At 42.4% G+C, this 23503-nt stretch overlaps 1 protein-coding gene across 7 annotated transcripts in view; it reads right to left on the bottom strand.

The window, feature by feature from the left end:
- Positions 1-23503, bottom strand: part of RAPGEF4 (Rap guanine nucleotide exchange factor 4) — a 337463-nt gene that overhangs the window by 70334 nt on the left and 243626 nt on the right. For all 7 annotated transcript variants that reach the window (XM_008064745.2, XM_008064747.2, XM_008064746.2 and 4 more), the window contains 4 exons: positions 6896-6980; positions 4880-4940; positions 2450-2526; positions 1542-1688 (listed from right to left, as the gene is read on the bottom strand). In XM_008064745.2, coding sequence (XP_008062936.1) covers positions 1542-1688; positions 2450-2526; positions 4880-4940; positions 6896-6980 — 370 coding nt within the window. The remainder of the gene's footprint in view (positions 1-1541; positions 1689-2449; positions 2527-4879; positions 4941-6895; positions 6981-23503) is intronic.

Genomic DNA, 23503 nt, shown 5'->3' with positions numbered 1-23503 from the left:
GAACATCATTCAATGGTCTAAATTTTAATTTAATTTTCTTTGCATTAAGACAATGCATCCCTAAGACAAACTAAATTGTCAGAAATTTTGCCACCAATGGCAAATGCTTATGATCATGTAGGGATAGATGTCCATTTATCAGGACGCAGGGATGACATTGTAAATCAGTGTTAAAGAATGGAAATATATCGGACAGTACAAAAGTAGCATTTAGGACTTGAGGATGGGGCACAGAGAGATGCTAAGGCTGCAAGGAGAGGAGGCAGCCTGTTCTGTAAGTCAGCATGAAGAGAAGGGGCAGAGCCACCCTAGAAAGAATAGCCCCCTCGTGAACTCAAGCTAGGGCGCAAAGGACTAGAGGCCCCCTGTGAGGCCAGGGCTGCTGGGACATTGTCATCATCCCTAGCAGTCCACAGTCAGGCACTTCCCAGACAGAGCTGGGTCATTTCTGCCAGGGACCAGGGACTGCATCATAGAGAGAGACCAGGAAGCATTTCTAAACATCACCCATTCTCCCAGACACCGTGAGAAGCTTAGAGTAGGCTCACTACACAGTCAGTTTTTAAGTGCACGGCTCCCTCTACCACCCTGATTATTCTTCACTTCCTTGCCAATGTCTGAAATTCCTTTAGTTTGAGCAATTTGAGATGAAGCACTTGAAAATGAAAATGCTCAGTTGGCTAAATGAATAACAGCAATATTATAATGGACAGGATGGGGAAACTGGGTTTACTCTGTTATCGGGCACCTATTCTACCTGTAAAGTGGTATAGTGTTATTTTGTTTTGCTTTGTTGTTGCTTTTTTAAATACAGAGCAAGCTTTTTAAAAATAAAAAAATAAAATTCTCAGTTGGTTAAATGATTAACAGCAATATTATAATGGACAGGAGTGGGAAACTGGGCTTGCTCTGTTATAAGGCTTCCTGTAAAGTGGTATAGTATTATTTGTTTTGTTTTGTTGTTGCTTTTTAAAACATAGAATAAGCTTTTTTTTTTTTTAAATGCTCTCAGTTGGAGTAACCATGATAGACTTTAATTCCCACTAAAATGTAATTGCTCAATAAATCAAGGGAGCGTGTGGTGATATGAGAAAGATTCAGATTCGGGGAGAGACAGAAGGTGGAGACCAGGAAGGTCTAGCATAGAGAAAGACACAGACAGGGGGGCTGCCATTGCGTTGGAGAGTGGGATGGGGAAGGACACGAAGAGGGATGCCCAGGATGTCAGAGAGAAACTTCTCAGACTGTGACATTTTGCCAAGGAAATCCCTACATATCGTCAATTCCCACAGATAAGTGCAGACGTGTGCAGAGGGGTTTGGTCTAGCATAGCATCCTGCATTTGCAGGCTTACTGGAATATCACTTTTAAATCTCAGAAGCATGCCAGTACATTGAACATACTGGATTTATAACCCAGGTCCTTTGTTCCAGAGTGCTCATTCATCATAGGACTGCTCAAAGAACATTATGCCAAAATCTTTGCTTATTTGGCAAAAGAAAACATGGCTGCCTTTTAGCCATACTTTGCTTTGGACTCACCCTCAGGATCCGGTTGAAATCCTCTTTGTCTACTCTTAAGAAGTGGCAATTATCTTCTCGCAAGACGATAGAGGCAGCTCGCGGGGCATCATTTACTAGGGCCAACTTGCCAAAGTCATCTCCCTCATGCAATGTGCAGACCACACCCTGGAAAGAGCAGAGTATGCAGAGGAAGATAACCTCCAAGATGGAGCAAACACCCACCCGCCTGTTGCCACAAGACCACTCCCCCCAAATACTTTCTATACAAATGACAGCCATAAAGATAAAAATATTAAAGAGAACCTTTAACAATTTTTTTTTCTGGGATTCAGAGTCTCACTCTGACACTCGGGCTGGAGTGTAGTGGCATGTTCACAGCCACCGCAGCCTCGACCTGCTGGGCTCAGGTGATCTTTCCGCCTCAGCCTTTCAAGCAGCTGGAAATACAGGCATGTGCTACCATGCCCAGTTAATTTTGTTTTCTTTTATTTTAGATACAAGGTCTCACCAAAAAATTTAAAGAAAGAACATCCTTACTAAAATCATTATCAATGCCAGAAATATTACTTTTGATGGCCGAAAGTAAAAAATTTGTTTTGCTTTTATGATTCACGTACCTGAGGATGCCAGAGGGGGATCACATACTTAAATTATAATGTTTCATCTTTCTTTCATTAAATAATATGGCCTTTGGCCTAGCTTCACTGTATACACGATCATCCATAAGGTGACAAGCCCAGAAAGTGCAGTACTACTTTGGGTATGATAATTGAGATAATTTATGATTAAAAATACAATAATGTCTTTTCTGCATCCAGTAACAATGTTGTTGCAAGTTTAACTGAAGTACTACATCGCTAATACTTAGAGCCACCAACTAGTAAATGGAGCGTAATAAACTTTCAAAAAGAAAAAGATATATATACCTTGCCATAAATGACTACATTCACGGATCCTTTTAGAATAATATACCAGGAGGTACCTTCTTCCCCCTGGTTAAACACTAGACACAAAAAGATGAAAAGATTTATGATAAGAATAGAAGCACATCAATATAAATTACAGCTTATCAAATCATCATTTTAAGTCCCCAGAATTACACATACAGAGAATATGAAAAAAAATCACTGGCAAATCCTGACTTATTCAAGTGGCACATTATTTCCTTTTCTACAGAACATGAAAGAGAGAAAAAACACTGCACTCCTAGCTATGCCCTAAAAGATAGGTTTTTATGAGATATCAGTTTGCCAGCAATCCATTTTTTAAAGTCATACACATTTTCCCCACAATTCATCAAAACTCATGCCAGGGAAAAATAGTTTTAAAAAGTAGTCTGACCTGTAATGTGAAGCTTAAAAACATCAAATCAACACAATAAATTGTTAATTGATACACCCCTACATTCAATGATTCCTTGGTATCCATGGGGAATTGGCTCCAGGACCACCCATGGATACCAAAATCTAGGAATGCTCAAGTCTCTGATATGAAATGACATAGTATTTGCATATAACCTACACACATCCTCCTGTATACTTTAAATTATTTCTAGATTACCCAAAGGAATGTAAATGTGTTGTAAATAGTTGTTATACCATATTATTTAGGGAATAATGACAAGAGAAAAAAGTCTGTATATGTCTGATACAGACACAATAAAATATTCTTTTTTTGAGGACTATTTATGATCCTTAGTTGGTTGAATCCATGAATGTGGAACCCACGGATATGGAGGACTGACAGTATTCTTTAAAAAATGGGTTGAAACAATATAACTACATTCATGGTAGGAGTTACTGGGAGAGGGAAAGAGAAGAATGAGGTAAATGAGAAGAACAGACTAAAGATCTTCAACTGTAACAGTACAATTTTATTCTCTAGAAAATATGAAAAAATATGGCACAATCTTTGATAAAGATTAAGAAAGCATTCATAATATTCTCTATTTTTGTTTGAAATATTTAAACTAAAACAAAATGAAAACAGTAAGTTTAAATGCAAAGAATAAAAGAAAAAGGAACACGTCATTGACAACGATAAATATAAAAAAAAGAAAGAGAACCTTTAAAATGTAAAGAAATAACATTTTGCTAAAATTGATATCAATGTCAGAAATACCACCTTTGATGGCCAGAAGAAAAAACTGTTTTGCTTTTACAATTCATACTTCCTGCTTATTTGACTAACCTAACTTAGTCTGAAGAAAGAGCAAGATTTTCTGAACTCTTATTTCTTGAAAAGTTAACAGGTATCTATGAAAAAAAGTGTTCTAGGTGTCACTAGGGTTAGGAAATGTCTGTTTAAATATAGTGAACAGTTTTCTTTTTTCTTTCTTTTTTGAGTCAAAGTCTCACTCTGTCGCCCTGGCTGGAGTGCAGTGGCACACTCATGGACACCGCAACCTCAACCTGCTGGGCTTAGGTGATCCTTCCGCCTCAGTCTCCCAAGTAGCTGGAATTACAGGCGCGTACCACCACACCCAGCTGATTTTTTAATTTATTGTAGAGAAGAGGTCTCGTCAAGTTGCCCAGGCTGGTCTTGAACCCATGGGCTCAGGTGATTCTCTCACCCCTGCCTCCCAAAGTGTGGATTACAGGTGTGAGCCGCTGCGTCTGGCCCAGTGAACAGCTTTCTTACTACAGAACTTCTGAGAACTTGCCAGAGAGATTAGAGAAGGAGGCATGTCCTGACCTTAGGAGAACACAGACCCTGCTTTTCAAGCAAGGTTTTTGTAAGACTAGTAAGAAATGCCATTTTACATAATATTGTTCACATATGTTCATATCAAAGTTTTTTTGCTTCCAAATATGATCACAGAACTAATAGAACTTGGATTTTAGAGATATACTATATATTAATACTGCATACGTATTTGAGGCAGAGAAAGTCTCCCAGGCTTGGATCCTGGAAGTAAGAGAAGAAAAAGAACACAGGATTGTTTCAATATCATTCTAACCAGCAGTCTCAAAGATAGATTTGTTCCTTTCCAGTGAGGTCACCGGGAAAGGTACTGCCTCAGGCCTAGCCTGTAGAGCAGCGACTTCATCATATTGTCTTTAAACACCACCATGAGCCAGTAGGATAGGGTAGGGTAGGCAGCAGGGTAGTCAGGTTGGCACCTGTTGCACATGCTGGTGCTAGAAAACCATCATACTTCAGAATAACTGACATGTGCTGGAAATAATCACAGGTCTAGAAAAAACAAGTGTGCCACAGGACACTCTGCCAAGTCAGACCCAGGGCCAAGAGGCAGAGCACTTGCAGCCTGGCTTCCTGTGGCATGGGGTTACAGCGGTCATGGGGGTCACAGGGATGCTTGCCAGGCGCAAGAGTCCAGTTCAGTTTTTACTTACACACGGTTCCTCCTTTGGCATGAGACTCAAAAATGAGAACGCCTGCTAGCTCCCGTTTTACCTAGGAGAAACAGAGAAGGCGTGTGTAAAAGCCAGGTCTGGTGGTGGAGCGAAGAGGCTTGTACTCTTTCTGGAGCACAGCGTTAACTGTCCCCTAGCTTCCCACGTGGTCAGCTCTCACCTCACTTGCTGCCTTCTCAGCCAGAAACACTTTCATTAGATTTACTGCTAGGTTTTTGTTTGTTTGTTTGCTTGCTTGCTTGTTTTGTAGAGATGGGGTCTCACTATATTTCCCAGGTTGGTCTTGAACTCCTGGCCTCAAGTGATCCTCCTGCCTTGGTCTTCCAAAGTGCTGGGATTATAGGCGTGAGTCGCCATGCCCAGGCTGCAGCTAGGTTTTAAAGCTCAGACAGAAGTTACTTTTATAGAATAGCTTATAGCTAACTCATAGATAATCTCCTTAGAGACTATTTAAAACTTAGTTCCACATGCATTTAACTAGCCAACTTGTCTACCAATCTTTTTCCTTGAGCAAGAAGGTGAGGCCATCTGCAACATCATATGATTCTGTTGCGATCAGTGGCTTTTCCCTGCATCACATGTAATGCATCACTGCCAACATGTTGGAAAATTCAATGTTTTAAAATTGAACAGTAACACCTAAATGAATGAATGAATTTATACTCTTAGCTAAAATTCCAAATTATTCCAAGGTAACTAAGATTCCAATTTTTTAAAAAGTTCAAATTATAGCCCCAAATGGTGGCTATATCTCCCTAAGAACCAGGTGACCTGAGAATTTTCCACAGTGCCTGGGTACCTGGAGTTTGAGGTATAAGACGAGACTACCCACAATCCTCTCAATTCTACCAAGACTGGGAAGTCAGATCAAGGACAGGCTGGGTCCCTGAAAGGGATACAGTAAAAGGGGTCTTCTCTTACTTCCCTACATAGCATGAGCTTTTAATCTCAGCTGCTTGCTCTGATATATGCAGGGCTCCCTGGGTGAGGCTCTCAGGCACTAGACCAGTCACTCCACCAAGCAGAGAGTGAGGATGACAAGGACAGTGGTAGGTAGGAGAGAAAGCTGAACTGGACCACTCCCCTGGATAGCCAGTGCAGGTGAGCAAGCTTCCAGACCCCTAGTAGTACAGGGGGTGGGAGGAATGCGAAGGAGCCCCATCTGGGTTGAAGGAGAGAGGGGGCTTGGAGCCTTCCCGCTTGGGGCTATGGCAAATGCCATGCTGCTCTCAGCAGAGACCTGGACTTTACTCCCCATAGCAGAGAACAGTTGGGGCTGTCACTGTGAGTTAGCAGAACATCACTTTTAGTGAGCTGGGAATGAAAGACCCATTAGCATGTAGATTGCTTAGGGGACTCCATTTATAATCTGTGGAAATCAAAACCACCTCCGTCTTGATTTAGTATATAGGAGATGTGTGTTGCCTAGAAATCATAGTCCTATAGGAGAAGGTATCCCTATTCAGAGGCCAAAAGTTCAGCATCAGATATAGCCACTGGGTCATTTTTTTTGAGTTCTAGTGCTATTGTGCCCTAATATATCTGAACTGATGTTTTCTTGAACTTTCTGTTTCCTTTTGCAATAGGGCAGCAAACCTTGGTGGAGTTGGTCCCTTGAGCCAGGACAGGGCATCTAGATTTCTTTCCTTCCCTCCTCAGGCTCCATATGTCATGGCAGGAATTCAGGGCCCCTCCCAAAGCCTGGCTCTCTTGTTAAGCATTCAGGTTCAAAATTCATGTTTAGTAGGATAAAGCATGTGTTTCAATCTTATTCACAAAAGACTACTTTGGGGTTTAGGGCAACTACTAATAACATGATCATGCTTGATTCCCTTTTGGTGATTGTTCTTGGGTATAACTTCCTTAGCATCTCATAAGAAAGAGCAGAGGTGATTTGGGAGGAGGCACAGGCATTCCTGTCTCCACCCTCGCCATACCATAATACTCTCCCCTCCAGTCCCAACAATGCATTTCATTCAAAGTCCCCCAACTTACTGTGGTAGAAAGGTGAGATAAGGCTTTAATATGAAGGAGCTCTTCATAGATAATCTCTAGGTCATCCACAGTTCTCTGGCCAGGTCTACAAAGAGAAAAAGTAACAAGGAAATAAGGAAAAAAGGTCATCACTAAAGCTTAAAAGATGAACATGGGTTCAGGGTCAGTAACATAATAAAGGATTTCTTCTGCATGAAAACATATTGGCAGAAGGAGGAACTGTGCCACTGCAATCCCTAACAGGTTTTTTGAAATGAATATGTTCCTTGATGGAAGGATGTGGGGGAAATTCCAAGTACCGAATCCCTTCCCTTCTGATCTCAGAGGAAAGAGCCTCTCCATACATACTGTAGTCAGCTAACTTACTTCTCACTCTCTGGAGGACTGTCCTAAAGCATTGCTTTTTTTTTTTTTTTTTTTATTACCACCTTAATCCATAGTGACAAAACTTGTCTTTTATCATCACCGGAACAAATGATTGAATCAACTTGAGAACTGACCCAAGTTCCTTGGGATCACGCGTGATACCTCAGTCTAGCAAAATAACAATGCTGCTGCCGCTGTTATTTTGCATTATGGGAGATACTTTCTCCAGAGGTCTCGCATATAGGATATATATAGACTCAAGGCTTTCTTATCTAGCCCTGAGTGGATAAGGGCATTAGAAGAGAACAAGGCAGACAGTAGCCTCTGGGATTAGCAAGAGAGGGAAAGAAGAGAGATAGATACATGCCCACATCTCCAAAACTCTGTTCCATGGACCACCCTATTCAGATGTTAATCAGTTTATGCAAGCTTTTTTTATTCTTAAATTTATTATAACACTAGTATCCATTCATATGCCTTTAAGGGATGGGGCACGGGGTTGTGATGGACATTTTTGGCACTGGAAAACTTCCTAATCACTTTTCTTTTTTCACATTTATTTTATTTTAAAAATGTGAGGTACAATTCAGGATTAGGTATACAGGTAGCCATTGTACAGGTAAAGTTTGGGCCTCCCATTGGTCCCCACATTGCACGGTTTGAGATCAGGTATCCTTATTAATGTCATGTACCCCCCCCTCCTCTGGCAGTTTCTGGCTACTGCCAATCCCCTTCTTATATTTCCTAATCACTTTTCATATCTAAGATTATTTTGGAATCATTAATAGTGTTTAATCGTGTTAATGGTAAGAGATATAACTGGTCAGTAATTTGAATTTTTTGTTGCTCTCTGAAGTTAAAAAATCCTAACTGATATATTTTTGAAACTTAAAAACAAACTAATGGGTTATTAATTCTGAGTGATAGAAAGTCAACTGAGAGACAAGCTATCCATTGATGGATAGGCAGCACTTACTCTCAGCTAATTGCTGCAATTCTGAACATAGCCTAATCCCTAATCAACAGTTTATTTTTTACATTTTGTCCTATAATTTCAATACTTTATGGCATTATTCAGTATTGCTATATATTAAATATTAAAGCCTTAATGAGCTACTGACGGTGTACCATCATTAAATTATCATTTATAAAGCATTCCTTGGTCAAATAAATTTGAGGAGTGTTGGTGCACTGAGCAGACCACTGAATTTAGAGTCTGAAGATCAGCTTCAAAATTAGTGCTGCCACTCATCAGTTGTGTGACATCAAAGTCTAAGTTTCATCTGGAAACTGGGGCAATACCTTCCTGAGAAAGATATGGTAAGAGCAAACAAAAGTAGCAAACATGACAGTATCTACATATCTACATTTATTTGTGTAAGTAAAAAAAAAAATACAGCAAAGTGATATTCAAACTCAAACCCTTGCATAAGTAGTCAAACACACCAACAAATAAAGCATAAAATTTGGCCTAGCAAATTATATCTGAAACTTACTCAATTATTAGATAAGTACTCTGAGTAATCAAAGCAGAATTGCAAATATTCTAAAACAGTTAACTGCATTAAGTAATTGTGTGACCAAATTATAATACAGAGAAGGTAGCAGATCTAGATGGCAGAAGAAAACTCTTCATACCTTGGACATTACCTTCACAAGGACGACTTTAACATGCACAAAAAAATATGATAACCGTCTCTTATAGAATCAACAGGGGATATATTCTTAATCCCGACTGTACAAAGACAGATGCTAAATCCATGACCCGGGAGATGCCAGCCAGGTCCACCTCCTACCAAGGATCATCACTGAGGCACACAGATGCACAGCAATCTAGTGCTTAGTGGTAGAACCCAGAAAGTATGGGACCCATAGACACTGAAGAAAAGCTGTGGCCACAGGGGATCCAAAGGAGCCAGGTCTTCTCAGCAAGAGGCCTAATCTACTACTTGACTTTGACATGGGGATTTTGAAACTGGGACCCTTGGGGATTTAAAAGTCAATCCAGTCACCTTTGTTCATCTACTACTATAGAGGGAGCTAATGTGAAAGTCTCAAGGTAGGCATAATAGGATTATGGCTCTTCAGCACAAGGAGCAGTCCTGCTGTTCTTGCTACTTGACATCAGCTACAAATAGCATGGAACCCTCCTAGAAGCTTTGCTAAAAGAGAAAACAGCTCCTAGGTCTCATTCTCACCTCCGTGGGGTGGGCTGCTATGGTGGGAGGAGAAAAACTCAGCCGGGAAAAGAAAGGCTTAGAGCTCCGCTCTAAAATCTTAACAGATTCAAAGTTGGAATTTTGGGAGCAGATCTCAATGAGTTTAGGTAGAGTGTTTGTATAATATTAACATGAAATCTGTATCGATCAACTCATAAAGAATGGTTTTTAAAAGAATGCTGCCTTTATAATCTACACATTTCAATATATTAAAAATAATTATATTTCATCCAAGATTTGGAAAATGATAAAGAACTGTCAGTCCTTCAATGCCATATACTAAAAATTTGACATAGTGCTTTAAGGCTGACCTTTGAGGCATGACAGCTAGTCTTAGGACCTGCACCAAAGTGTGGGGAAAGAGAAGTAAAGATGCCACAATTCAAGCTGTTTTTGAAACATACTCAATTTGCCCACTGCTCTTCACCACTGCACACTGCCTAAAGCTCTCTCCTCCCTGACATGCTCCTTTGTCTGGCTTTCTTCCTGCTTTAGTGAACATTTCTTCTCAGCGTTTTCTGGTTTGTCCAACTCTTGCATTGTGCTCAACTGCCCAGGCTTTGTTTTACATTTTCTCCCTGGGAAAAATCCCCAATTTCCATCTAGATCAGGCATGTCCAACCCATGGCCCATGGGTCACATGCAGCCTAGAACAGCTAGTAATGCGGTCCCACAAAAGCTTTTAACATCATGTGTTTTTTAGCGTTTATTTTCTTTGTGACCTCATGCACAGTTCCATTTTTGAAGTTCACAATCACGCCTTATTCATGACATCACTGTTTGGCAGCACATACATTTGTGAGCAGCTGTTTTCAATTATGACACAAAGAGCAACATTTGAACAACATTTCTGATGAGCACCTTGAGAACACACTAAGAATGGCGAACACTTCCATCAAACTAGACACTGATAGATTAGTTTTACAAAAACAAGGCCAATTTCCCACTAGTTTTATATCATTCTCATTTTCTAAACTTTATAATAAAAATATTTTAAAAGGAAGTTTTATTATTATATACACTAACTATATTATATAATTTATGTGCAGCCCAAGACAATTCCTCTGTACTCCATGTGGCCCAGGAAAGTCAAAAGGTTGGACATCCCTGATCTAGACAATAATGAGACCTAAATATTTTTTTCTTTTCTTGTCTTTTTTTTTTCTGAGTCAGAGTCTCACTCTGTTGCCCAGACTGCATTGCAGTGGCACGATTATGGCTCACCATAGCCTCGACCCCCTGGGCTCAGGTGATCCTTCTACCTCAGCCTGCCGAATATCTGGGACTACGGGCACACATGACAATGCCTGGCTAATTAGCTTTAAAATTTTTTTGTAGAGATGAAGTCTCACTGTGTTGCCCAGACTGGTCTCGAACTCCTGGGCTCAAGCAATTCTCCTGCCTCAGACTCCGAAAGTGCTAGGATTACAGGCATGAGCTAACATGCCCTGCTAAATCTTGAACTCCAAACAGCCCTCTTTCCTGAGCCCCAGTGGCTTCCTGATCATCTCTTCCTAGATAACCCATGACTACTACCAGCTCAATCTATCTAGAAGTGTTCCCTGTTACCACATGTGACTCTGGAAAACCAAATCTTGACTCATCTCTTTCCCTTCTCCCTACACCTTCTCTGACAGCAACATTCTCCGTTCCAGCTATCCTAGGTGCTCTTCATTCCTCAAGCATGCCAAGCTTCTTCATGCCTTCATGTCTTCAGGACTTCTGCATGCCTGCAGAACTTTTGCCTAGGATATTCTTTTCTGCCTCAAGCTCAGCTTGGATGTCATCTCTCTTATCTCCAATCTTTATGCTTCCATCACATATGGTCCTGCTGCTATAGTCATTACAACACACTGTGATGAATGTTATTTACTTAAATATCCATAGCTCTAAACTGTTCTTCTTTTTTTTTTTTTTGAGTTGGAGTTTCACTCTGTCACCCAGACTGGAGTGCAGTGGCCACTCCCGGCCACCGCAGCCTTCACCTGCTGGGCTCCAGCAATCCTTCAGCCTCGGCCTTCCAAGTAGCTGGAACTACAGGTGCGCGCTACCCCGCCCAGCTAATTTTTTGATTTATTGTAGAGATGAGGTCTAGCCAAGTTGCCCAGAACCCGTGGGCTCAGGCAAATCCACTCACCCCAGCCTCCCAAAGCACGGGATTATAGCCTGAGCCACCGAGCCTGGCTTAAACTGTTCTTCTTAAGAGAAGATTGGAAGCAGAAACTGAACGAGATCTAAATCATGAATTTCCTAGTTGCCCTACTGGTCCAGTGCCTTGTTTCGGCATCTTTAAGAGGGAATAATACACAGGAATGTTGTAAAAGTAAAGTGAGTTATTTACAAGGGGGAACCTCCCAAATAATCAGAATTATTATTTAAATAATCGGCAGACCTCTTATAATACAGGCTTTCCCACCTAGGTAAGTGTTCTAGGAACCCATCGGCATTAGTGTACCAGCAAGCGTTGTTGTAAGAGGCTGCATTTGACTCAGTGAATTTTTTTTTTTTTTTGGAGATTTTTTTTGGGGGGTCAGAGTCTCACTCTGAAGTGCAGGCTGGAGTGCAGTATCATGCTCACAGCTACTGCAGCCTCGACCTGCTGGACTTGGGTTATCCTTCTGCCTCATCCTCCCAAGTAGCTGGAACCACAGGCATGTACCATCATGCCCTAATTTTTTTGATGTATTGTAGAGATGAGTTCTCACCAAGTTGCCCAGGCTGGTCTCGAACCCCTGGGCTCAGGCAGTTCAATCGCCTCTGCCTCCCAAAGTGTTGGGATTACAGGTGTGAGCCACTGTGCCTGGCTATTTTTTTTTTTTTTGAGTTGGAGTCTCACTCTGTCACCCAGATTGGAGTGCAATGGCCGCTTCCGGCCACTGCAGCCTCGATCTGCTGGGCTCTGGGGATCCTTCCACCTCAGCCTTCCAAGTAGCTGGAACTACAGGTATGTGCTACCATGCCCGGCTAATTTTTTGATTTATTGTAGAGATGAGGTCTCACCAAGTTGCCCAGGCGGGTCTCGAACCCGCGGGCTCAGGCAATCCACTCACCTCAGCCTCCCCAAGTGCAGGATTACAGGCTGAGCCACCGAACCTGGCTATTTTTTTTTTTTTTTTGGAGATTTTTTCAACGCGTTTATCATTTCATGATGAGTGATTTACAAGCGTACCTGCCCACACCATGCTGAGTGTTTAGCACTGAGCCCCACCCTCCCTTTTCACCTGATCTTGCCCCAGGTACTTTTTTATTTTCCCGATGAAAAAAGTCTGCAAAGGGAAACGTTTTGCCAATGTGGAAGAAGTGAGACAAAAAATGGTAGAAGCTCTAAAAGGCATCAGAATTGATTAGTTCAAAAACTGTTTTGGGCCATGGAAAAAGTATCTCAATAGGTGTATTGCATCAAACAGAGAGTACTTTGAAGATGACTAGAGCTTAAACATAGAATAAAAATACATTTTTAAAAAAATAAATAAGCTCCAGTGTTTTTGGGTCCCCTTTAGTACATGAAGTCTTGTATGCATTGAAAATTCAACACCAATGCATGATGGCATTCTTATCAGGTTGGGTGTTGAATATGGCTCATGGGATGAATGAACACACGTTCTCACAACTCGTGCTGAACTCAGGGTCTGCTCAAGGAAGATGGCGGTAGTACTAGGATCAGTTCCTGTTTTGTGACCTGAGGGCAATGTGGATTTATGCTGTTATCCTTCCCTCTAAGGTTAAGAAATGCAAGGAATCCATGGCATAACTCACTCTTGATAAAGGACACAACTGTGTCATGGCAAATAGCTAATTATTATTTATTATTACATGAGTCAGGGTCTCACTGTCACCCAGGTTGGAGTGCAGTGGTACCGTCATGGCTCATGGCAACCTTGACCTCCTGGGATCAGGTGATCCTCCCGCCCCTCCTGCCCCTGGGTAGCTGAGACTACAGGTGTGCAATATCATGTCCAGATAATTTTTTAATTGTTTTGTGGAGACAAGGTCTCGCCATGTTTCCCAGGTTGGTCTCGAATTCCTGGACTCAAGCCATCCTCCCACCTTGGCCTCCCAAAGTGCTGGGATTACAGGCATGAACCACCACACCTAGCCATAATAGCTAATTATTACTAGAGAGAGGAGATAGGGTGAAAATGATGAGCCTCACCTCTTACTCCGAATCTCTTTAAATGATTTTTTAAAAGTATATTTTTCTTAGGCTTATAGATTACTTAGCCAGTTGTGAAGAACACATTACCATCTTAGACCAGCTGAAGTTACTCAGTTTAACTATGTCAAGACTGGTGGAGATTTGAACAGAGACCCGTCCAAAACTCACAAGCAGTACCTGTTGGGCTGGGCCCTTTTTTGGTCATATTTTTGTCTGCCATGCTAAAGGTTTGATAGAAAAGATATTTTTAACAAACAAGCAACGCCACTCCCGCAAAACAACTAGTACTCTCAGCAGACCAGAAAGTGTTAGGAATTCTTGGGTGAGAGAAAGCAGATGGGAATCAAATGCCTGAACAACGAGACTAGAAGGAGCCACATGGCTCAACCCTCACAGAATAAAACCACCGCAGAAGTAAAACAGCCTCGCCGGGAAGACAAGTTCTGCATCAACAAGCACAGAGGGCAGGAAACGGTGATGTCAGAGGGGCTGTTCAAAAGGCTCCACCTCTCAGGTCAGCTGGACAGTCAGGCCGCTCCCTCCCATGCCCACCACACAGAGCAGAGGGCAGTGGCAGAGTTACTGCCAGGCGAGAACCTGAGACCTGTTTGTCTAAAACACATACCCAGGGAGGATTCTCACCCTGAGCACTAGAGTGTGGAAGAAGCAGCATGGAGGGTATGAAAGCCCCAGGCCCTCTGGGAGACACAGAGGAGGACAAGGAGGCAGCTCTCCCAGGAGGGAGCTACATGGAAGGGCTCCTGGGAAATCCTCTTTATTTAGGCAACTCATGAGAAAGGGGCTTGAGCCTGCCCGCTTCCCGAGGAGCCTCTCCTAAAGCAAACCTGCCAGGAAGTCAGCCTCTGGTAGGGTCAGCCCCCAGGGCTTTCAGGGGAGGCTCTGCTGGGGGTGCTATCACCACAGCCTCAGAAGGCCATGTGGAAGCCTGCTGCAGCTCCTGGCCTCTCATTCATCAATAACCAACACAGAGAAAGAAAGACATCCCTGGGGACTCACTGGATGCCTGGGAGAGACCCATGGCAGCCCTTGGAAGCACAGTGGAACAAAGCCTAAAAACAGCATAGCCTCTGAGTCTTGAACAACATTCCAAATGAAAGGCAAAAAGAGAAACACAACAAGAACAAACACCCAACCCTGGGATCTGAAGAGGTCCCTATAATCACAGGGCAGGCCACGGCCATTTGGCAGTCCACCCAGGTAGCAAGGACTTTTTGGTTGTATTTACAGCCGATGATTTAATGAGGTGAGAGAAGTCACGACCGCAAGGTGTGAAGAGACTTACTTTAGAAAATGAATCTATTCACAGCTAGCAAAAGCAATAAAAGCATTCATGAGAGCCTTGCTGTGAGCCAGGACACGGTCCCCTCAGGGGCCTTGATGTTGTCATTAGGGTTGAAAGTTGAGGTAAATCCCAGAAAGGATGTCAGGTGGAGCGAGTCAGCCTGGCCAGCCTGTGCCCACCAAAGTGAATCAAAATGTGAACCCCCTCCCACCCCAGGTGGGTCTCAGCACTCGTGGCAGAGACAGCAGAAGCCAGCCCAGCCATTCGGAGGCCGCCAGCTCGAAGCTGCCGTGCCATCTAGTGTCTCGGAAAAGGCTCACCTCTCTACTTTTGCATTAGACAAAGGTTCTCCCCTTGATCTCTCCCAACCCTCCAAGAGCACCCGAGAACATCTAAAACTGAGCGCTCCCCACCGCAAATCACGGAACAAAGTCGTGTTTTAAAAGCTGGTTTCTCATGGCAAACAGTGGCATTAAGCACCTTTCATGCTTTGGTCTTTACGGGGGTGACAGGGAAAAAAAATAGAGAAGAGATCCTGCAAATCAGCCCCCGGCCTGTTCAAACAGTAATGAAAGGGTCCCAAGGACTGAAGGCAATTTGGCTTTCAAGAGTAAAGGGAACACTGCGCCCGAGCAGGAGGAGATAACTCCCATGTACCTTCATAAGAGTAACCTACAAGGCTGGGGAAGTGAATTGACTCTCGGGGCTGCTCTGAGTGGCAGCCGGTGAATGTACCTGGTCTTTACTTGTCCTTCTCCAGATGTCACAGGGAGAGATATTAGGCATCCCTGCTTCTTTACAAATCTGCGTGGTGCCACATTGATGTGGATTTGGCGGATCCCGCTGTGGAAAGGCCTAGTTTCTGCAGGGGATGCATTCTGGCAGCAATGTCTAGTTACAGACAAGATAATAAACGGGGATGGATGGGGAAGCAGTTTATACATTAAAGGATGGGAGGGCTCAGGTGATATTGGAAGCTGCTGGTAAATACAGCTTTATCAAGGAATTTATCAAGGTCAGAGATAGAGCTCCTCAGTTACGGGAACGTGGATAAAATGAGGGAAGCATCCAGTTGTCAAGCAGCACATTGGCATGGCCAGGGGTGAGATATGCAGGTCAGAAAGCAAATAGCCCAGTCCTCTAGACCTGTCACCCGGGAGACCCTAGTACATAGGAAAAATACCCAGAGAAGTCAACATTAGAAATGTGTACATAAGCCACGGTCAATCTTCAACATTTAAAACAATATTTTCTTTTTTAAAAGAAAAAAATTCTTTTAAATAATTTAAAATGAGCATGCATTTTAAAAATGCAACACTTCATTCAATCTACCTGCTTCTCTGACTTTCTCAAATTTGGATCATTTTCCAACACTCTTACGGTCTCACCTCTTTCCCTTCCCTTAAAGCAGTAGTCCGCCTGAGCCTGTGGGTTTGAGACCCGCCTGGGCAGCGAGACCTCATCTCTGCAATAAATCAAAAAATCAGCCGGGCGTGGTAGCGCACGCCTGTAGTTCCGGCTACTTGGAAGGCTGAGGCGGAAGGATCGCCGGAGCCCAACAGGTCGAGGCTTCAGTGGCCGGGAGCGGCCACTGCACTCCAGTCTGGGCGACAGAGTGAGACTCCAACTCAAAAAAAAAAAAATGCAGTGGTCCCCAACATTTTTGGCATCAAGGACTGGTTTCATGGAAGACAACTTTTCCGTGACCGGGGATGGGGGGGATGTGGGGAGTGGGAGATGGGCGGGGAGAAGGGAGTGGGAGGGGAGGGTCATCAGGCATTACATTCTCATGAGGAATACTAACCTAGATCTCTTGCATGTGCAGTTCACAACAGGGTTCACATGCCTATGAGAATCTAATGTTGTGGCTGATCTGACAGAATATGGAGCTCTGCTCTCCTGTCACTCACCTCCTGCTGTGCAGCCTGTTCCTAACAGGCTATGAACCAGTACCAGTCAGTGGCCTAGAGGTTGGGGACCCCTGCCTTAAAGCAAAAGTTTAGTGTGGTTGCACCTCTTTGTCCAGCAAAACCGGCAAAAGATATTTTTTCTTTGCCTCACCTTTCAGGCTCTGTGCTTGTTAAGTGTCAGGGACATTCTAGGAGCCTGGTGACTGGACATTCAGTGTCCTGCCCAGCTCTGTCTGCCCAACTCTGACTGTTCAGCTTCCTGCCATGCGTCTATCCCCTCATCTTATATCTTTAACTCAAAAAAGGGCATTTAAAGTTTATTTTCCAGTTCTGATAGCAAAGCTTTCTTCTTTGTGAAGTTAGAAATGAACACAGTCTACCCCTGCATAAAGGGCAAGAGCTTTATGAATATTTGTGAGAAATGACATTATCCCTGACAGGCATGGGGTGAGGGTTCCATAAATGATAGTCTCTGGGCACTAAGAGTTTTTAGGACAAAATGGTTTGGTCATGTTTAGAAATAGTCTCAACATTCTTCTGGCAAAAGCGTTTACTATGAGGACACTCTAGAAGTGTAGCATTAAACCTTTTAAAAGGCACAACTACAAATATTTTCCTTTAAAATACCTTAGCAGCAAATCTAGAAGAACAATAAATTTGGAGGGAGTCACATAGTATAACCACCTGTCTTTGGATGTGAGATATGCATGTAAGATAGAAAGTACAAATGTTTTTGAGGAGGTGCTATATGGATACATTATTACTTTTTCCTTGCAAAGAGTCAATTATTTTTTAGTATTGTTGAGTGGGGTCTCACTCTGTCACTCAAGCTGGAGTGCAGTGGCATGATCAGGACTCATTGCTGCCTTGACTTCCTGGGTTCAGGCGATCCTTCTACCTCAGCCTTCCAAGTAACTAAGACTACAGGAGTGCACCACCACACCTGGCTAATGTTTTGCTTTTTGTAGCAATGAGGTCTTGCTATGTTGCCCAGGTTGGTCTTGAACTCCTTTCCCTTTGCCTTGGCCTCCCAAAGTGCTGGGATTATAGGCATGAGCCACTGTGCCTGGCCTAAAATGTCAATTCTTAATTAGTCAAGGACAGATGGATTGTCCATTTTTGGGGGGGGGTCATTTCACAGTTCATACATTAAATTCACTAGAGAGGACAAACTTCAGGCAATCTAGTAGAGAGAAAAGAATATTGTCAATGCAAGAAAAAAATAAAATAAAATTGGACTTGGTGTGAGATTTGAATCAGTTCTTGGTTTGGCCACATATACTGGTGTGTGATGTTAACAAAGGCAGTTGGCATCTACTAAGCTCAATTTCTTCCTCAGTATGTAGTGGATTATAATTAGCCCTATTTAGCTGACAGTTCAAAGGGTATGGATGTGAGATCACTATATAAGCTATATAGTGCTAGTCAAATATTGGTTATTAAGTTTTGTTTGTGGTTCAGGCTAGAGGGTTGCTGTGGAGTAAGTTGACTATTCCCAGAATTGTGGGTTTTCAGTAATTTCTATGTTACCTTTAGACTAAATTTTCTAGACTCTGCAAGGGAGCTGTGCATAAAAGCAGATTAATTATCATACTGATATAAAAATTGTTTGTTGTGAAATTCCAATTTAACTGGGTATCCTTTCTTTAATCTGGCAATGCTAATCATAAGGCAGTGGATTGCCGCAGCCTCGACCTCCTGGACTCAGGCGATCCTCCACTTCAGCCTCCCAAAGTGCTAGGATTCCAGGCTTGTGTCATTGCACCTGGCCTGTAACAATTATTTTAAAATCAGAATTCCATGACATCTTTCCTCACCCATGCTCAAAGCACCAACCCATGAGGCCATTCTGAATCTCTTTTGGGCTGTGGCAGGTGTTAGGACCCGGTGAAGAACACAGGCTCCAAACAGAGTTGGCTCAGAGCCTCAGCCTCTGTTTTCTAATCCATAAAATGGGAAATAACATTAACTACCTCATAGTTTTGCTGAAAGAATTGCATTAAGTAATTGTTTAGTGCAGTGCCTGGCATGTCTGTGCTCAAGACATGCTGGCTCTAATTAAACACAATGCACGTGTGTTTCCATTTACAATCCCCTTGTGAAGTAGGGAAAAGTCAGCAGGTATTATTCAATTCATTTTATAGTTTAAGAGATCTGTAACTGGAGATGTTGGATGACCTAAGGGTAAATCGGTAGGAATAGGATCCAGGGCTCTTGGGCTCAGTGTTACTTTCACTTTGTTTAGCAGACTCTGGGGTCTAATGCGTGCACCTCTAAGGCTGTCATTATACTCTCAAAATAAAACAAATGTAATCTCATTATACTCAATATCTAGCTTTCTGTCTTTAGTCTTGGCCCCTCTAATCTATTCTCCAGAGATACTAAAGAAACTGGTATGCCACAAATTTGGCCATGCCACATCTCCCTTTAAAACTCTTCAGTGGTACCCCAAAGTTATAAAATTGAGTCAGAATCTCACTCTGTTGCCCAGGCTGGAGTGCAATGGTGTGATCATGACTCACTGCTGCCTCGATTTCCTGGACTCAGGCAATCCTTCAGCCTCAGCCTCCTGAGTAGCTGGGACCACAGGTACACTCCACAAGGACAGATTTGGCTCAAATCTTGAGTCTACCACTTACTGGATAACCACAGGCAAATGACTTAACCTCAGCCTCTGTTTCCTGATCCATAAAATGGGGGATAACAACTCCTTGTAGTTTTGTTGAAAGAATTGCATTAAGTAATTATTTAGTGTAGTACCTAGCTCACTGTGCTCAAGACATGCTGGCTCTCATTAATCAAGACATGCTGCCTGAATTTTTTGTTTTTTGTAGAGGCAAGGTCTCACTATATTGCTCAGGCTGGCTTTGAACTCCTGGGCTCAAGCAATCCTCCTGCCTTGGGCTCCCAAAGCACTGGGATTACAGGTGTGAACCACCGTACCCAGCCATAAAACAATATCCAAGCTACCAAGAGGGCATGGTAGCCCCCGCCCACTGACCTTGGCCTAACTCTCTACCCATATCTACTGGGGCTCCTGGTTTGGGCACTCCCTCAGTGTGGAACATTTACAGTTCCCTGCAGAAACTTTCTCAGCATCTTTCTGCCCAAAAAGTTAACAGTAAGAATCTCAGAGTGATGTGACTATAGCTATTATTTATTCTTCTTTAACTCTTGTCAGCAGTTCCCAATTTTTCTACAATGAACAGAATGAAATCATTAAAAACAAGCCAGGTACAGTGGCTCATGCCTGTAATCCCAGCACTTTGGGAGGCAGAGGTGAGAGGATTGTCTGAACCCAAGGGTTCCAGACTAGTCTGGGCAACATGGTGACACTTCATCTCTACAATAAATCCTCCCGTTCCCCCCCCCAAAATTAGCCAAGCGTGGTGGTGTATGCCTGTAGTTCCAGCTACTTGGAAGGCTGAGGTGGAAGGATCACCCAAGCACAGCAGGTAGAGGTGTGGTGGCCGTGAACATGCCACTGTACTCTAGCCTGGGTAACAGAGTGAGACTTCGACTCAAAAAAAAACGTCATTAAAAACAAAGTAATCTTAAAATGAACATTTAGATGGGCAGTTAAGTACATCTCCCCTCTCCTGAATCTGAATTTTAAAGGTAGCAATCCAGTGGTCTCTTGGGCATACAGATATGGTAAATCCAGACATAAGAAATGACCCACTCAATGCAATCATTCATTCAGGTGAATTACACAAGCTTCCACTCGGGGCACAGAAATTTTTTCAGGAAAAACAAAGGCAAAGTTTGCCATGCAGTTAAAGAGAGGATTCACAGGGAACATCTTATTTCATAAAATTGGGCTCATTCAGTCATGCTTTCTTTTCATCTGATTCGCATTTGAGGATGGACTTCCTAACAGTGAACATTCTCTCTGCCCATTCCAACAGAAATCAAAACCCTAAGCACCGGTGAGGTTAGGCTTGCTAATCTGGGAACTCCTGAGGCAACAAATCCCCCTATTATTATCAGGATTTCAAATTTCACACCCTGGAAAACAGTTTGGATAAATAAAGATCCTATTAAAACAGGTTTTGCCAATTAAGAAAAAATACATAAGCCTCTCAAGTGCCCTCTACAGGAAGTGTGTGGAATAGCAGCAGGTTGGTTTTAACCCTATGTTTGATATGAAGCCAATACAACTGGTGCTTCCACATTTCTTAATGACTTGGTAGTTTGGGTAGTAAGAAAAATCAACACGTCCAGGACCTTTGAACGTGCCCTCAGTTTCCAGGAGCAAAGTGCTCAACAGGTTTCTTCAGAGACAGCCACAATATCGACAATTTGTGATTAATTAAGCTAGTTTTCTTTCAATTTAAATAAAATAAAACAGTAGTTCCAAAGATCATTAGCAGATTTTAAAAAATGGTGTGTGTGTGTTAGAGTTGGAATGTCTGTCTCATAAAATTAGATTATTTTTCACTTTCTCATCTATTGGGAGCTGCGATTCCAGTAGAAAGAAAACTGAAGAGTCAAAAGAAGAACTGCCAGTCCAATTCCAATGTTTGCAAAGTTCAAGTTCCAAAAAACCTGGGAAGACAGGGAAATCCCAGGAGCATCTGAAATATTAACTTAGCACATAAAATAAATGAACTCAAGTTGCTGACCCATTTGGAAATTGCCAAAAATTCTCTTAATGTTATGTATTTATTTTTCTCGGCTCAGATCCAAGGGACTTAACTCTGTCTCAACTGCTTAAGCCAAGAAATTTCAGAACTAAAGGAATTTTCAGAGCTGAAGACCTAGAATTTGACTTGGGAAGTAGCATCTATTACATTGCCCTCCCACCTTTAGGCTGGACTCTGATAGAGCACCCTAAACAGAGGAACACCTGTTTCACTTCACGTGGAAGGAGAGGCTGGAGGGCTTGTGTGGCTGAATTTTCTGTCTCCTTGAAGCCTCTTTTTCTCCAACTGGGCTCTGGAGACTCTGCTGACCTGGTCACTCCACACCTTTTTGTCTATGTCTTTCTACTTAAAGTACCTGCTCAAAGGAAGTCAAAATGAATACTTCTTTTTATTCTTTAAGTTATTGTTAATTATTATTATTTTTTTATTGGAGATGGAGTCTCACTCTGCCACCCAGGTTGGAGTGTAGTGGCATGCTCACAGCTAATGAAGCCTCAACCTGCTGGGCTTAAGTGATCCTTCCATCTAAGCCTTCCAAGTAGCTGGAACCACAGGTGTGCGCCACCACGCTCAGCTAACTTTTAAATTTATTGTAGAGACGAGGTCTTGCCACATTGCTCAGGTTGGTCTTGAACCCCTGAGCTCAGATAATTCTCTTGCCTCTGCCTCCCAAAGTGCTGGGATTACAGATATAAGCCACCGTGCCCAACTGTTAATTATTTTTTAAAATTAAATCCATTTTATTTTATATTTAGACATGGGGGGGTCTTACTGTGTTGCCCAGGCTGGTCTTGAACTCTTGAACTCAAGCTATCCTCCCATCTCAGCCTCCCAAAGTGCTGGGATTACAGGCGTGAGCCACTGCACCCAGCCCAAAATGCACATTTCTACTGGTAAAGATTTCCATTCTGTCTGCTTGCCGTAGGGTAACCTCTTGTTTTTAGACTTATAAACAAAGCAAAATCAAAACAATAAGCTCTGAGAGCTCATTCTGTGTTTGATGGCTCTGTCTCAGAGCCACGACAACAGCACTGTCAAACTGTCATCGTTCTATTGCACTTGCCCCCAAATGCCATCAGGTCTGCACCTGCGAAGCCAGGACAGGCATTGTGAGTCACTCTGTCTGCCACCACATAAAAAGCTAATTTCACATTCAGAATGTATGTTTTTTTTCAATACCAATAGCAACAAGAGTGTGCCAAAAAATTCCCCCTAAAGCTCTATTCTGTTTTTTAAACTACAGAACATTCTTTCATAGTTTGACAGTTAAAATGCTGCAGTTAATGTAATAAACAGAGAATTTTTCTAAGTAGCCTGTCAAAACAAATGACTTTTTTTTTTTTTGCTAGCGAGTCTCAGATTCAGAACAATAGGAAGTACCTTTCAAAGCAACATCTTCATTATACAATCAAATTCTCAAAGTAATCTTCTCATCAAAGAATATTGTGTTATTCCTTTCCCAGTAATTATCAGAGTTCTGCAACCTCTCTGGCAGTGGTGACTATTATAAAATGCAGCTGTGCTGAGTTTAAAAACTGGGGGGGGGGTCTTGTCCCGGTCCGTATAAAGTCCATGCATCTCATGTCTCTATATTTCTTAATGACTTGGTAGTTTGGACAGTTAAAAAAAAAACAAAACAAAACATTTCCAGGACCTTTGAACATGCCTTCAGTTTCCAAGAGCAAAGTGCTCATCTGGTGATACTGACAATTCTTGATAGTTAAGCTTGTTTTTTTTCCATTTAAATAAAATAAAGTAGTAAGCTCCAAAGATTATTAGCAGATCAAAAAATGGGAGTGTGTGTATAGAGTTGGAATGACTGTCTCATAAAATTCGATTCCTCATTTTTTACTTTTCCATCTCTTGGGAGCTGTGATTCCAGTAGAAAGAAAATTGAAAAGTCAGAAGAACTGCCAGTCCAATCCCAACATTTGCAGAGTTTCAAAAAATCTGGGAAGACTAGAGAATCCTAAGGGCACCCAATAAAACGTATCTGGGAATATTGGTG

This window comes from Carlito syrichta, unplaced genomic scaffold (assembly GCF_000164805.1).
Source record: "Carlito syrichta isolate Samal-C Ts95f unplaced genomic scaffold, Tarsius_syrichta-2.0.1 Scaffold307991, whole genome shotgun sequence".
NCBI lineage: Eukaryota > Metazoa > Chordata > Mammalia > Primates > Tarsiidae > Carlito > Carlito syrichta.
This window is presented reverse-complemented; position numbering and strand designations above follow the sequence as displayed.